This window comes from Camellia sinensis, chromosome 6 (assembly GCF_055761805.1).
Source record: "Camellia sinensis isolate YWXY chromosome 6, ASM5576180v1, whole genome shotgun sequence".
In the NCBI taxonomy this organism is placed as follows: Eukaryota; Viridiplantae; Streptophyta; class Magnoliopsida; order Ericales; family Theaceae; genus Camellia; species Camellia sinensis.
Genome location: NC_138966.1, coordinates 71918809 through 71934946, shown reverse-complemented (window position 1 = coordinate 71934946; position 16138 = coordinate 71918809). Strand labels below are relative to the sequence as shown.

Sequence of the window (16138 nt, the reverse complement as noted above, 5' to 3'; positions counted from 1 at the left end):
AGAGGCCATGTTTTTTGGGTTGCTGAGTTTTTCAGAGAAGGATTGGTTCCAGAGTGTTTCCAGATTTGCAGCTCTTAGAAACAATCTCTCAGAAAACGAATCTCTCTCTCGGAAAATGAAGAGTTTTTTCAGAAGTTTTTTCACAAAGTTTTTTTGTCTTCGCTTCTGCCTCAAGCACAGCCTCCGCCTCAGTTTATAAAGACCCTGACGAAGAGGCAGACACGCGCATCATGCGCCGCTCGGCGCTCGAAGACAAAATGGGCGCGCCTTTTGATGGCACGTCTTTTGATGGCACGCCTTTTGATGGCACGCCTTTTTATGGATTGGGCACGCTTTTTGATGGCACGCCTTTTAACAGATTGGGCACACCTTTTGAGGGTGCGACTTTTTAGGGGTCCGACAAGACTCTGTAAACTGTCCCGACATAGATTCCGGTTAGCTCCTTTATGGGTCCGACAAGACTCTGTAAACTGTCCCGACATTGATTCCGGTTAGCTCCTTTATGGGTCCGACAAGACTCAGTAAACTGTCCCGACATTGATTCCGGTTAGTTTCTACAAGGGTCCAGCAAGACTCCGTAAACTGTCACAACAACTGTCACAACATTGTCTGCTACAACGGTCCGACATGACCCCATAAACTGTCTTCTACATCGTTATGACACCGCCATCCAGTGTCCTCTACACCGTTATGACACCACCATACAGTGTCCTCTACAATGTTATGACACCCCCATACAGTGTCTTCACCAATGGTCTGACACGACCATACAGTGTCTCCTATCCTCTTTTATTTTTTTATGTATTTTCTTGTTTTGTTACTCTCTCCAAACTCAAGTTGGTTAGTTTCTATCCTCCTTGAGTTTGCGGGGGGCTGTTAAAATTTACCATCACCTACCACCAATTTACCATCACCTACCCACCACCTAATCCTCACCTACTCCTCAGCTACTACACTTCACCTACTCCCCTTCACCTACTACCTTCTTCTCTTCTATATATATGAATCAATGTAAACATAACAAAAAATCAATCAATAATACATCAATTTTTACACCCCTCATCCATGCCATTCTGTTTTGGCTTTGCAATATGTTGCTTACAATCAATTTGAATGCTACTGCATGCATCAACAACCAGGGATGCAATATTCTCAACCTTTACCTCAACCAAAATGTCGTCATGCAATTCAATTTTGCCATCCTCTTGTAAATCTGGTATATGTTGGACACTAATCATGCGTAGAGGCTCATTAGATGAATTTGTTGGCACCACATCAGAAAATTCAGGTAACAAATTAGTGACCTGTAAAGGCATATTTTGCTCAGAATCAGCCTTTGCTTGCTTTAATTTTTCAACCTCTACTGCTTGTATGGTATCCAAATATTCAATTTGATCTCTTGCCCCTTCTTCAACAACTTGAGAATTCACTTATCTCATGAATGGGGGCCTTTTTTATCCTTAATAAGCTAGTCTTCTTTTGTTTTGGGCAAAATCTGATTGTTTTCTGTCACTTTTGACTTTAGTTGCACATCTTTGACAACAATCTTTGGTTTTGGTGCTACTTGTGATGCATGTCCCACAATTTTGTGGTTGTTGCAACAATCCTCCCTTTGTAGTAGGCTTCAAAATTGCAAATTTCTCAAATTTTACGAAAAACTCAAATTGCATAGCCGTTTCAATAGCATCTTCAAGATCTTCCAAATATGCATGAGACATCTCTTCTTTAATTCCATATCTCGAGCAATAGTCATCCGTTCACTTTTTACCACTACTGATTTGATAAATAATTCCTTATATTTTCTTGCATAATCAATCACACATATCACTTTGCTCAAGAGCAGTGTTTTTAAAGGCTCAAGGCGCACCAAGGCCCTGAAGGTCTCTCGGGGCCTAGGCGCAAGGCGAGGCGCAAGCTTTACTGAAATAAGGCGCACTGTCTTAGTAAAAAATAGAAAAATTAACATAGACTAATCATTCATAGTACTAAGACAATTTTTTTAAATTACACATTAGCACAGACAGTGTATTAACATAGACTAATCATTCATAATACTAAGGCGCACAGTGTATGAATCGTTCATCGTAATGGAAAATAATGTGTAATGGAAAATTACACATTAGCACAGACAGTGTATTAATTAATGGAAAATTAATTAATACAATGTAATGGAAAATAATGTAACGAAAAATTAAACTAATGTAATGTAATGGAAAATAATGCAATGTAATGTGTCAATTTAAAAAATAATTAATGTAATGTAATGTGTCAATTTAGAAAATAATGTAATGTCAAAAAAACAGAGACCAATAGCAGTATATTAATTAATTATTTGTAAAAAAAAATTTAGTGTATTTTTTTAGTTAATCAATCAATAAGATAAGTCTTATTTTGTATTTCTATATTTTTTTTTTTTTTTTTAAACAGAGACTCAATGGCATAATTGAAAAAAAAAAAAAAAAAAAAAAAACAGAGCAGAGCAGAGCAGACTGAATCAGCGAAGAAGGAGAGAAGAAGAAGAAAAAAAAAAAGACGATCGAAGTTGAAGAAGAAGAGAGAGACGATCGAAGTCGAAGAATCCAGAAAAACAAAAAAAAAAACAAACACCTGGAAGTCGAAGTCGAAAGAGAAAAAAAAAAAAAATAGATGACACAGATTAGGGATTCGAACACACACCTGGAAGTCGTAGCGCACCTGGAAGTCGAAGTCAAAGTCGTAGCCCAGTCCAAGTCGAAGTCGAGAGAGGAAGAGACGACACAGATTAGGGATTTCGTTTCAATCGTATTTCGTTTCAGTCGAAGTCGTATTGTATATAAGTTGTAATCCTCTGTGGTTAAAGCCATTCAAACACACACCACAGCTGTTAGATCAAAATTAGGGCGTAAACCATCAATCGCGCCTAGGCACGAGCCTTGCGCCTCTCTCGCCTGCTTCAAGTCGCGCCTAAGGCGCGTGACTTCTTCAAAGCACCTCGCCTGGTACCAGTTCAGGCGCACAAGCTGCGCCTCAATGCGCCTTGCACCTAGGCGCGCACTTGGGCGCGCTTTTCACAACACTGCTCAAGAGCATGCAATTCATCAAGAAAATTATCTTTAAGATCCCTTAGGCAAATTGTTGCTCTAAAATGCTTTTTACCCTCTTCCCAAATCAATCCACTTGTATAGGATCTCCCACAATGTGAAAACATCATGGCGGAACCTTAAGCTCTTATACAAAACTGATGCAAGATGATTGTGGATAGGGCTATAAACTGACTTTCTGTGGGTTTTTATGGTTGCTTAAAGCTGAAAACCAATAGGAATTTTAGGATTTCAATTAATGAATGGACTGAACTAGGTTTAGGATTAATAAACCGGGTGAAAGATATTGAAACAGGGGCTGTTCAGGAGCTGTGAACAGTAGCTCATGAACAGTAAACCAAAAAAGAAAAGAAGAAAGAAGGGAAGAAGATAGGTCTAGGCATCACACCTAGAATTAAGATTGCATCACACAAACCCAAAGAGGCTTCAAAGCTCTCAAAATTCTTTAAAATATCAACTCTATTGAATTATAAGCTTTACGTGGCTTTATATAGAATTAGAAGACTTCCTAAACCAACTATAACCAAAAATGAAACTATTATAATATCTTTGACTTCTAAAACTAATTCAAGACCAACTAAGAAACATAAATAAAAACTAATTAAATAACTTGACTCATAAGACGAACCCATGGGCGACCCACACAACCCATATTCAAAAATTCTGTAAATTACCAAAATACTCCTAAGCTTAAAATCCTAGAAAGCATAAATATAATTATAAAATAAGACTAATAATACTAAAAACATAATTATAGAAGATTTCTATCAGTTTCTCTATGAAATCGTGCCAATGTCCAAATATCATCGTTTTTTTAAATTTAGCCTTCCTTGAGCTTCTTATATACTCTGGATCATCGTTGTTTGCATGTGAGATTTCTAAGATTTAGTGTTGCTTTGATAATTTGTTTCTTGATTTGTTTTCTATATCCTCTGTATATTTGGTCCAAAACCAAAACAATGCCCTCGAAGATGATCTCTATATTTGCGGATGATTTTTCGTTTCAACGACCCAACTGCCAAACCAAATGACCCAATGTGTGCAGTTTCAAAGAATTCATTGGTCGAAATCGGGTGACCATTCCTTTATCCCAAGTTTGTAGGGTCAAGTAATGAACTGAATGTGAACGTGAACTCAACCCAGGACAGCCCTACAACTAGGGTATGGCATATTCCTAACAATTCCACATTCTTGCTCAATTCTCAAGGTTAAAAGACTGTACCTGTAATAACCCGACCCTCGTATACGAATTTGATATATTTGCAGTCCCTATTTTGTGATTTCAAATGCTTGCTGTGAAATTCTATAAGAAATTGAGATTACTTAAGTGAATCCTATGATTTTGGGTACATATCTGTTTAATAAGGAGAGTATCTGTCACAATTGGAACGTTTGAATCGGAAATTGGGGGCCTTAGAGACTTGATAATCCGAAATTGATTTTATATTAGGAATCAGTGTAATTTTTAGGTAATAATAAGCATTTATGTGAAATTTCAATTTAGGATGATTAAACGATTGATTTTTGTCCTATTCACTTCTTATATATATGTGTGTGTTCTCTAACCATTTGACTTAAACAAATTTCCTAGCTTAAAAATATCTCTTGGGAGAGGTTAGGGAGATTAGAGAGAATGGATCTAGAAGGGAGCTTCTACAAGATCAAAATTGGATAATCTAGAGGGATTTTGGGAGGTTAAGATCACAAGTAAGTTTATTCATCCCCTATGACTCCTTTCTTGAATTTGAGTAAGGCTTTTCCGCAATTGTGTAACCTAGGGCATGAAATTGAACCTAATGTATGATCAATGCTTAACTTGGTTTATATTTTGTCACTTAGAGGATGTAGAATTAAGTTTATGCAAAGATAAAAGAATTATCTTCTAAGTTTACATATGTGATGTAGTATGCAAGAGAATTAAGTTATGTTATGGGTTGTGTTCATGAAAAGAAGTAACTCAATTGGATGGTCCTCACACTTCTTGGGATGTTCTACACTTATGGATGATGTTATTGTAAGATTAAACCATAATATCGCATGAATTTTATACTCAATTTGAGCTTCAAGTTAATTTGGCTAAGTGAAGAGAAGGTTGAATTTCGGACTGCTTTTTCAGGGGAATCGCCGCACGTGCGGAGGTCATGGCCGCACGTGCGGGAAGCACTGCCGCATGTGCGGGAATTGGCAAAATTTGGGACTTGGCTACTGTCTAAAAGGCACGTGCGGGGCATCACTGCCGCACGTGGGGGACCCTTTGCCGCATGTGCGGGGCTCACAGCCGCACGTGCAGCCCATGCTGAGAAAAACTATTTGCTCCGTTTAGCGTGCTGGGCCCTCGAATATTTTTAGAATTTGTATTTTATGCCTAATAATGTGTTGAAGTGAAATGAATCCGGAAATGATTCAGCAAAGAGAATAAACTAATTTGCAAGTTATGAATGTGTGCAGGACACACTCCGAGAGGAACGAGCACGTCGTCACAACACTGTGAGTAGTAGTACAGTAGACGTACATTTTACTTACTGTTTATAATTAATGTTATTAACGTTCTGTGCTTTGTAAGTGATTACGTTAACATGTATATAAATTGTCTAGAACGACATATACTATGGATGTTGCACTCTGACTGAATTAACGAATACGATGAAATGGTGACATGAAAGATGAAGCAAACATGTATAATGAATAAAAGGAAACTTATGTTCATTCTTGAATAACGATTTTAGTGTAACTATGAAAGTAGACCGTTTTGCTACTAATGGGCCTAAGGCCGTTCAGTTATAACTCATTGAGTATGGATATTACTGAAGGATCAGAATAATTGGATAAGCTATGTGCATCCGAATGAATCTGAAATGGTTCTGTTGTGTTGCATATGGACCCGAGGACATGTAGAACCTACGATATGAATGCAAAGGTTTAACGTTATTATGTGCTCTCTGTCACATTCTTATTCTGCTATACGCGAGACAACTGTGTTACTCTGTAACTAAGTCATGAGAAATTATGTGCACTATCCCATAATGGTATTCAGAAGGAACTGAGGTTATTCTACTTCTGTTTATCTGTTCCGGTTATGCTATGTTATGATATAATATGCATTGTTCAGTCTTTAAGACCTAATGATTTCTGGTATGGAACAAAGTGTTGTACGCTACTAAGTGCTGTAGTGCGAGTCACCTCTAGAATCCGTACGAGCCACCTCTTGAATCCATACATATGTGAACTGAGGCCTATGGCCGTTTTGTGAAAGTTATGAGGCTTATGGCCGTTCTGTGACGTATGTGAGGCCTATGGCCAATCTTTGACATCTGGGCCAATGGCCATTCTGTATGGTCTGTTAGTATGAAACAAAGTGCTGCACAGAACAAAGTGCTGCACAGAACTAAGTGCTGCAATGCGAGTCACCTCTAGAATCCGTGTGAGCCACCTCTTGAATTCATACATACAGGAAAAGGGCTTAATGCCATTTTGATAAGGACTGCATGCCATTCTAATAAGGGCTTAATGTCGTTCTGTTTAAGGGCCAATTTGTGAAGCTATGAATCCATGAGGCCAAGGGGCAATTTGTGAATGTGTGAACCCACTAGGCCAAGGGCCAATCTGTGACGTTGTGAACCGACGAGGCCGTTCTGAATATTAGAACAGAATCAGATTAACTACCTGTCTTTTACATTATATACGCATTGCTCTGCATTATAATTCAAGTTAAACATTGAGTTATTAAGGTACTATTATTCACTGAGATTGTCTCACTCTGTATTTTGTCTGATTCTGTAGGTAATAAGTCTGGAGGTCAGCCATAACCCTCGATGCTCGTCTCCCTTTGTCGGCCTCTATGTGTCCAAGCATTTGGGTGAAACCTACCCGTTTTGTGAAATTTTGCTAAGTTTTGGCTTATATTTTGATTGTCTATAATATGTTGAAGTTTTCAATGTTTTTGTTATACGCCCAAACAAGGGGTGGGGTTGTATATGTGTATGTAAATATTATTATGTGATGCACTGTTTGTGATCCTGGCATGATAGTGGTCGCTCAATAGATGTAGTTTCTTTTATTTCATGTTATTTTATAAAATTTATGCTTCCGCTCAGGCCCCATATTTTATGTATAACAGGTTAAGTGTCCGTTTCTAAAGTGGTCATGCCCAAACTTTTAGGGGCGGGTTTGGGGCGTGACAGTACCAATTCCCATGTTTTATGTTTTTTTTTTTTTTTCTTTTTTTTTTTACTATGCAACTATCAACAATGGCTTGTGTAAAATCTTAACACTAACAAATAAAATAAGGGGTAAATTATACAATAGTTCCTAAAGTATATTACTTATTTGATTTAGGTTCCTAATCTTTAATTTGAATCAATTACATCCCTAAACATTACACATTAATTCAATTATTCAATGTGATCCCTTCCGACAGAAAATGTTGAAAACATGCTTATATCAAAGCTTTGAAGGGTCTATTTAAGCAAAATAGCATCGAACAATGGACAGAAGATTAGGGTTTAACGTATCACACAAAAATTGGGATTTTGGGGGATTTAAGGATTATCTAAGCAACTTAGAAGCACAATAAACTGAATATTAACTCCTTGTTGCAATATGGGAGAATCAGAAGACTTTGTTCCTCATTATAGTATGTATTTCAGTTTTTAAAATTAACTTGTTTGCGTATATTGAATTCATGTGTTCCTCGAATAGGGTTTTTTTTTAAATCCAAAATCTGGGTTGTATACCACCTAATGTAAGGCTAATGTAAGCATGATGTCAACATTTTTTGTCTAAAGATAATGGTAGTTATAGAAAGGGACCACAATGAATTCATGTGTAAAATTTAAGGATGTAAAAGAGCATCTCCAAGGAGTTCTTTAAAAGAGACATGTGAACTATTATAAGTTATAACTACCATTATCATATTTTAGTCACTCCAATAGGCTAACTATCTATTTCAACAAAAAATTTTAGGGCTAGCTACATTTGAAGATCCTTGGGAGGCTCTTTAAATATAGATAGATAAAATAAAGAGTAGCATTGGAGAACATAGATAAAAATAAATAAATAAATAAATAAATAAAAAGGCAAAATAAAAATTACCTTTTATATTTTAGCTAGTAAAAAATAAAGAGTATGGTTGGAGTTGCTCTAACTAAAACAGAATAAAAAATTAGGGACCAAGATGAAATAAGTGGTATCCTTTAGGAACTATTTATGTAATTTACCCATAAAATAGGTATTCCTCAAAATGGCTAGCAGTGCATTTTCCTTTTTTAACTTATTAATTGAGTTGGAAACAGCTACCATCGATTAAAAGAACCACCCTAAGGCCCAGGTTGGTTTTCAAACAGGTAAATAGTGAAGGAAGAAACGCGGCCCAAAATTGGCAACGACGAAAGGGGTTGAATCCCAAAACCTATTGCCGCATTGTTTGTGGTTTTAAAAGTTTCCCATGCCGCTTAATTTCCGTGTGTATAATTGAAATCAAAACCCAGGATTGGATAAAGGGGGCAGAAGGAAACATTCTTCAAACCGAACTCCACCACTCCCCTCCAGATGTCATTCTCACACAATTAACCACTATAATGCGTCAACTATGGCAATTCATACTAAATTCTTCACATTTTCCCCCCTAATTCAACTTGCTGGATGTGAGTAATTTTCCAATAAGTATTCCTTTCGGCATTTATTAGTAGTATAATGAGCAATTTTCTTAATGTTTTAGCCTAATTAAATAAGAAGAATAAAATCACAACATAAAAAATAATAATAATAACAATAACAGTAACAAAGATTCTAAGAATAACAAAACACCAATATCTCATTTACAAAGCATTTCTGTCGAGATCAATAGATTTGCTTTAAAGCCCAGAGTTGGCTTTAAGCTTTGGCCACTGGTCTGGTCATAGCAGTTAGTTACAAGGAGAGTCTGAAAAGAAAGTTCTAATCATCCTATCCAAGTTAAGGCCCTAATCTTTTGATGGAATAAAATACAAACCAAAAATATAAAGAGAGAATAAAAAATTTGGTATACAAGGAAGAAAAAGAAACAAAATACTGACCTGATTCATGAAGATAACGGAAGACTATGTAGTTCAATTCGGTGGAAGTGATAGAGATCATCGTCGCCACAAGCCTGCATAGAGAGAGAGAGAGAAATCGAGGATGGAGATTCGACTCTGGGTCGCAGGGTGGAGAATGCAATGGAGATGGGATTCTCGCTTGAATGACGAAAATGTCCTCATAAACGGCCGTTTCAGCAGCGATAGCCTGGGTGTCAGTGTGGGCTTCGCCTCGTTTGACAACTTGATTTTAGCACTGATTTGGCGTGAACTATATAATTTATTTTTTTATTTTTTTTTTATTACATTACTTTTTTATTTTTTTGTATATATTTTTATAAAAAGATAAAAAAATATATTTTTTTAGGACATTTCAAATCAACCCTTAGACTAAAAACTATCAATTGTGATAAAGATTCTTTGTAACAACTCTCGTCACTGTTTACCGATTAATCACTGATTATTGCTGAACTGAGACTGATTATGATTGGTAACTGAATTGATTGAAGTACTGAACTGACTGACTAAAATCTGGAACTGAATTGATTAAGTATATCTGTTAAATTGTATGTCTATCTGTTGATTGTTTGATTATCTGTTCATGCCTTTGTGTTTAAATTGCGAATTGAAGACCTTATCGGCGGTCGAATCTGAAATTGATTGATGATTTGTGATCCTTAGAATTAATGTGATTTTATGGCATATTCAGTTAAAATGTGATTTGGTATGATTAAATTGAATTAAAATGAGTTAAATTACAAGAGTTGGACTTAATTGCCATTTTGCCACATAGTGGATTTTCATGAGCCTCTTAGTTGATCTCTAATGCTAACATTACAACACTTCATCAGCCCATTCTTTCTTAGACTTGCCGACCAAGAGGTAGTGAGGGAGAGAAGTGAGTGTTCTTGAGAGTTGGCTTAGAGAACTTGAAGGATTGAAGGACAATTGAGCCTCTAGACTTGTAATTGAGGAACCTAGGAATGAATTTCATCCTCCTTATTGTGTATTTAAGTTCCTTCTAGCATGGATCATGGTAGTTTAAAGAGTTAAGTCAAGAATTGGTTCAATAGTGTTGAATTGAAGCTTAATTATTGCATACATGGCATACTCTTGCATTTTAGAGCTTGTCCTTCATGAATTTGCCACATGCATGTCCATGTTTTGATCATAAACCATGTTTTCACCTTGTCTTTGAAAGAATTGGCTCATTAGAGCATGAAATTGAAGCTTTGAAATGGTTTAAATTCATGCATGTTATGTTTGTATTATATTCTTGAAAATTGGTTTGAAATTGAGTTGTTTGAAACACCCTTGGGTTTTGATTTTACAATTAAGCTTTGGAATCATGTTAAACTATGAGTTTTGGGATGTTTTCTGAAAAATTGGCCCAAGAGGATCGAAATTTATGTTTTAAAACTTGGAGTTGTGCTTGAGGTTCAAATCTGGGAATTCTAGATTTTGAACTCACGCTCGAGCGGGGTGACTGGCGCTCGAGCGTGTAATTCGTGCTCCCAGTACTTTGCACTGTTTTGAAGTCCGCTCGAGCGGAATAATTGACGCTCGAGCGGGACCTTGTGTCTAATGCTCGAGCGGGTGTCGAGCGCCCAATCGAGCGTGATTTTTACCTATCCAACACTTTTGATTGTTTTGCAGAACGCTCGAGCGGGTAAGTCTACGCTCGAGCGGAAACCTTTGTCTGCATGTCCGCTCGAGCAGAGTAACATACGCTCGAGCGTGACCCCTGTTTTCTGAAAATTCTGAAAATGCTTTTAAAGTGCATCTTTGCATCCTCATCCCATCCTAGGCATTCTTAGGCCTAGTTTAAGACATCTTAATGAGGATATAGATGTAGAACACACCGAGGCAAATTAGGGATTAAACTATTATCTTTCCCAACTGTGTAGCTTAATGTGTGTTCAATCTGTAAACTGTGTAGGGTTGGCGACTAGGGACGCACTCTAGCTTTACTGTAGCCCAGAACTCTGTGAGTAACAACTGTATAAAGATATGTTCAAAATGATTATCTTCTGAACAATTGAACTGTACTGCTTTCTGAACTGTTACTGTTAATTGAATGAATGTATGTCCTATATTTTGAACTGTATTGTGGCATCCTTAGCAACTATTGTTTACTGTTACTGTTACAGAGATCTCTGTCGGTTCCCTTGTTGGAACCACTACTGTTTACTGATTGATGGCCATCATTTATTGTTCGGTCTTTCAAGACCTACTGTTTACTGTACTGTTATGCTAATGGATGTACCACATATGACTGTACTAACTGAACGACTGAAATACTGATTTAATGAACTGTTTTCATTACTGTAAGGACATTCATTCTAAATCCCTTTACGCATTATGTTATTCACTGGGCTTTAGCTCACTGCTTATATATATATGTAGGTGTACAAGCACCAAACCGCAGCTAGAAACGTCGGGGTAAACTCCAGTTTTGTCAAGCCAACCTATGTGCCTCACTGCAAGGTTCCGAGCCTGTCAAGCTAAGACTATGGGGTGTTTTAGTTTTCCCCCTTCTGTTCTGTCTTGTAAACTGTAAACTGTTACCGTACTGTTTAATAAGGATTAGGTCCTGAACTAAATGATTGTATATATGTACATACTGTTCTGTACTGTTCATGTATATGTATATAAAAAGTCTTTTTGGTATACAGACTGTCACAGCTCATTGGATATTGTTTATTTACTGTTTTGGCTTCCGCCATGTCCCTGTACTCTGTTTTACTGTATTACTGTTAAGCAGACATTCGGTAATCTTGGATTACTGGCCGATTACGGTGCTAAACCAATAGGGGCGGGTTTGGGTTGTGACAGAATGGTATCAGAGTGATACTTACCACGAGTTATACCGCACACACGTGTCCCAATGAGCTATAGGATGTCCTAGAAAAACAATTAGGGCATTACATGAGCATGATAAGTGTGTGGCTATGACATGACTGAATGTATGCTAATGTGTTAATTTGTTTAAACAAATGACTGCCTATGTTGATAACTGTTATAACTGCCTATAGTAAAATGGATAATGTGAGAACTGCAAATGAATCTGAATCTGAATCCTCTTAGGCAAGAATGGCAAGACTGGAAAGAATGATGGAACTAATAACTGAGAGACTAGATCAACAACAGAATCAACAGCCCCCACCTCCTCCTCCGATACAGCCGGAGCAGAATGTGAATGTTAATGATGGGGACATAATTGCTCTCATCCATAAGTTCAGCAAAATGAAACCGTCATCCTTCTAGGGAGGCCTTGAACCTTTAAAAGCTGAAGCATGGGTTCTCGAGACAGAAAAATTGTTTGAGGTTTTTCCGTGCTCCAAAGCACATAAAGTGCTATTGGCCACCTTTACTCTGCAAGAAGAAGCTAGAAGGTGGTGGATGCTTATCCGTGATGACAATACTGTTATGACTTGGGCTCAATTCAAAGGAGCCTTCTTTGAAAAGTATTTCCCTCAGTGTGTCAAGGACAGGAAAGTAACTGAATTCGAACAGCTGAGACAGGGCACAATGTCCGTTGCTGAATATGAAACGAAGTTCACCGAGCTTGCTAGATATGCACCACATATGGTTGACACTGACTACAAGAAGGCCAGAAAGTTTGAAGGCGGCCTTAATGTTGCAATACTCGACAGAATAAATGTTCTGAAATTACTGATTTATGTAAATGTTCTTGACGAGCCTTGATGGCTGAATCGAACATCGAGGCACTGAAAACTGAAACACCAGCATCTGAATGGCGTGGTAAAAGGCAGGGTTTTAAATTCAAGAAAGGCAAGCATAACCCATTGAATAAGAAACAGAATACGGGGTCAACAACTAGCCCCAGCTAAGGGAGTGGTTTCATACCACCATGTTCTGAGTGTGGCAAGAAGCACAAAGGAGTCTGTTACAAAATATCTGGAGCTTGTTACAGGTGTGGCAAGGTGGGCCACATGGTTAAAGACTGCCCCTCTACTCCACAAGCCAGTAGTAAAGCTGCACCAAGCGTGGTAGCATCAACTGTTGCACCAAAATTGAACCCCAAAGCTACCGGGAAAGAGCCCATGAGGCAGGGCCGGGTGTTCGCCCTAGTACCGGGAGACGTGCAGAATACCGAGACCGTTGTGTCAGGTATTCTCTCTATTTGTACTCAAAATGCTTATGTACCGATTGATTCGGGGTCTACGCATTCATATGTGTCGCATGCTTTTTCGCAAAAACTGAATAGACCATTAGAACCCATGAATTATCTGTTAGCTGTATCATCACCCATTGAGGGATCTATGACCTGTGCATATATGTACCCTGCTTGTGAAATTATTATTGGAGATGCACATTTGTTTATTGACTTACTGCCCCTGAACATTGATCATTTTGATGTAATATTGGGAATGGACTGGTTAACGAAATACCATGCTACCATAGACTGTGTAACGAAACAAGTAGTTTTCCGTCCACCGGGTTTACCCGAATTTGTGTTTAATGGGGTTGGAGTAGTACCTCCTCCGTACTTGATTTCATCTGTGAAAACTATTAAATTGATTAGAAAGGGGTGTAAGGGATATCTGTGTTCTGTATTGACTGTATCTACTGATGATAATGCTAACGTGAACAGTATTCCTATAGTCAGAGAATTCCCAGATGTTTTTCCAGATAATCTGCCAGGGGATTTGACTGACAGGGAGATTGAATTTACCATTGATGTGATTCCGGGAACGCAGCCAGTATCTAAAGCTCCTTACCGAATGGCTCCAACTGAACTGAAAGAATTGAAAGTGCAACTGCAAGAACTGTTAGATAAGAAGTTCATCAGGCCTAGCACTTCGCCATGGGACGCTCCTGTTTTATTTGTGAAGAAGAAAGACGGCTCACTGCGACTGTGTATTGACTACCGTGAACTGAACAAGGTAACTGTGAAAAATAAATACCCATTGCCACGTATTGATGACTTATTTGATCAGTTACAGGGTGCTCAAGTGTTCTCTAAGATCGACCTCAGATCAAGCTACCATCAGTTGAAAGTTAAACCAGAAGACATTGACAAAACTGCTTTTCGAACGAGGTATGGACATTACGAATTTTTAGTTATGCCTTTCGGAGTTACCAATGCACCTGCTGCATTTATGGACCTCATGAATAGAATCTTTAAACCATACCTTGATGACTTTATTGTAGTATTCATTGATGACATACTGATTTACTCAAAAACTATAGAAGAACATGAACATCATCTGAGACTTGCCCTACAGACCCTAAGAGAACAGAAACTTTATGCTAAACTGTCTAAATGTGAATTTTGGCTTGATCATGTTATGTTTTTGGGGCATGTTGTTAGCAAAGATGGAATTTCTGTTGATCCGCAGAAAATTGAAGTTGTAGTGAACTAGCCTAGACCAACAAATGTGACCGAAGTCCGAAACTTTTTGGGTTTAGCTGGATATTACAGAAGATTTGTCAAAGATTTCTCCAAAATTGCCTTACCGTTGTCACGCCCTCAAAATAATACATAAAATCCATCATTTTAGACATGCAATGATGTACGAGAAATAAATATCTTTCTATTAATCAAAGTAGCTCTTACAAAAATATTACATGCTACTAACAAACAAATGCCCTACGGGCTTACAGCTTTCCAAGTTAACGCTTGGTTACAAAAAGAGAAGAGTACTAACTCAATACATTTTAAGCCCTTGGCTTGAATTTACATATAATACATCAAAGAAAGCAAAACAACAAAAGCAGTCTGTCTGCCTCTAGCCTCCCAAACTACGTCCTTGGAAGTGGCATGTTTTCTGTACCTGAAAATGGTGTCCCATATAGGGTGAGTCACAGCCCAGTAGAAATACACTAAACCAACTATAAACAATGACTAAGATAATAGCGTTCAATGGGTGGTCCACACTTATGTTCCAATTTATACCGTGTTACAGTTTTACGACAATCATGTCCATGTTACATTCACTTTCCGTTTCTTATCCAATTCTCAATTCATAACTATAACTCAGAACCTGGTCAAACAACCTATATGAGACAGACACTCATATTAAGCATTTACATTTCGCAATAGATAAGCATACTAGCTATATCAATACATCAACAGATAATCATACAAGTTGTATCAATACATCAACAAATAAGCATATTAGCTGTATCTGCACTTCAATAGATAAGCATATGAGCTGTATCTACACTTCAATAGATAAGCATATGAGCTGTATCTGCATAACACAATTTCTGGTTTAGAGGTCCAGCCCCTTTCTTCCAATAAACCTTCTGGTTTAGAGGTACAGCCCTTTTCTTCCAATAAACCGTGGAGTACAGCCCCTTTCTTCCAATAAACCTTCTGGTTTAGAGGTATAGCCCCTTTCTTCCAATAAACCGTGGAGTACAGCCCCTTTCTTCTCCCACACAAACAATGTATATAAACAGTTATCATATACAATCAATCAATACATAAAGTTAATGTATTATTCCAGTCGCTATATTCAATAGTACACTTAATCGATTAGTTTAAGTTTGCCTAATTTTCATGCATTGTCTACAACAATCAAGACTATCCTCCACCGATAGCCCAAAGCAGTTATTTCTAAACAGAAAATAAATGCGCCAAATGGGTAAAATATTGACATTTCAATTTGGTGAGTGATAAATAATCCAACTACACCATTTAATCTCATACATTCCCAATTCCAACATTTTCAATTCCATTTCTCATTTCTCACATTTATTTCACAAATTAATTTAACAATGCAATTAGGGCATTTCCCATAATTAATAAAACAACCCTAAGGTTTCATTTCTATCAACAATCCAACATTCATCTCATTTCTCTATGCCCAACATGCATATAGGTAATAATAAATAAAACCCTAATTTTTGTAAAATTACACAAAGACCCAAACTTTCTCAAAATTACCCAACGACCCCCAACATATCAAAATGCTAAGATTCAAAGTCAAAACTCATAAGGAGGAGTAGGATATCCCCACCTCAAATTCGGAG

At 37.5% G+C, this 16138-nt stretch overlaps 1 protein-coding gene across 1 annotated transcript in view; it reads right to left on the bottom strand.

Moving 5' to 3' along the window:
• The window catches only part of LOC114260316 (WD40 repeat-containing protein HOS15), a 47146-nt gene extending 37765 nt beyond the window's left edge, over positions 1 to 9381 (bottom strand). The window contains exon 1 of the mRNA XM_028200408.2: positions 9134 to 9381. Coding sequence (XP_028056209.2) covers positions 9134 to 9194 — 61 coding nt within the window. The 5' untranslated portion in view covers positions 9195 to 9381. The remainder of the gene's footprint in view (positions 1 to 9133) is intronic.
• Positions 9382 to 16138: the final 6757 nt, after the last annotated feature.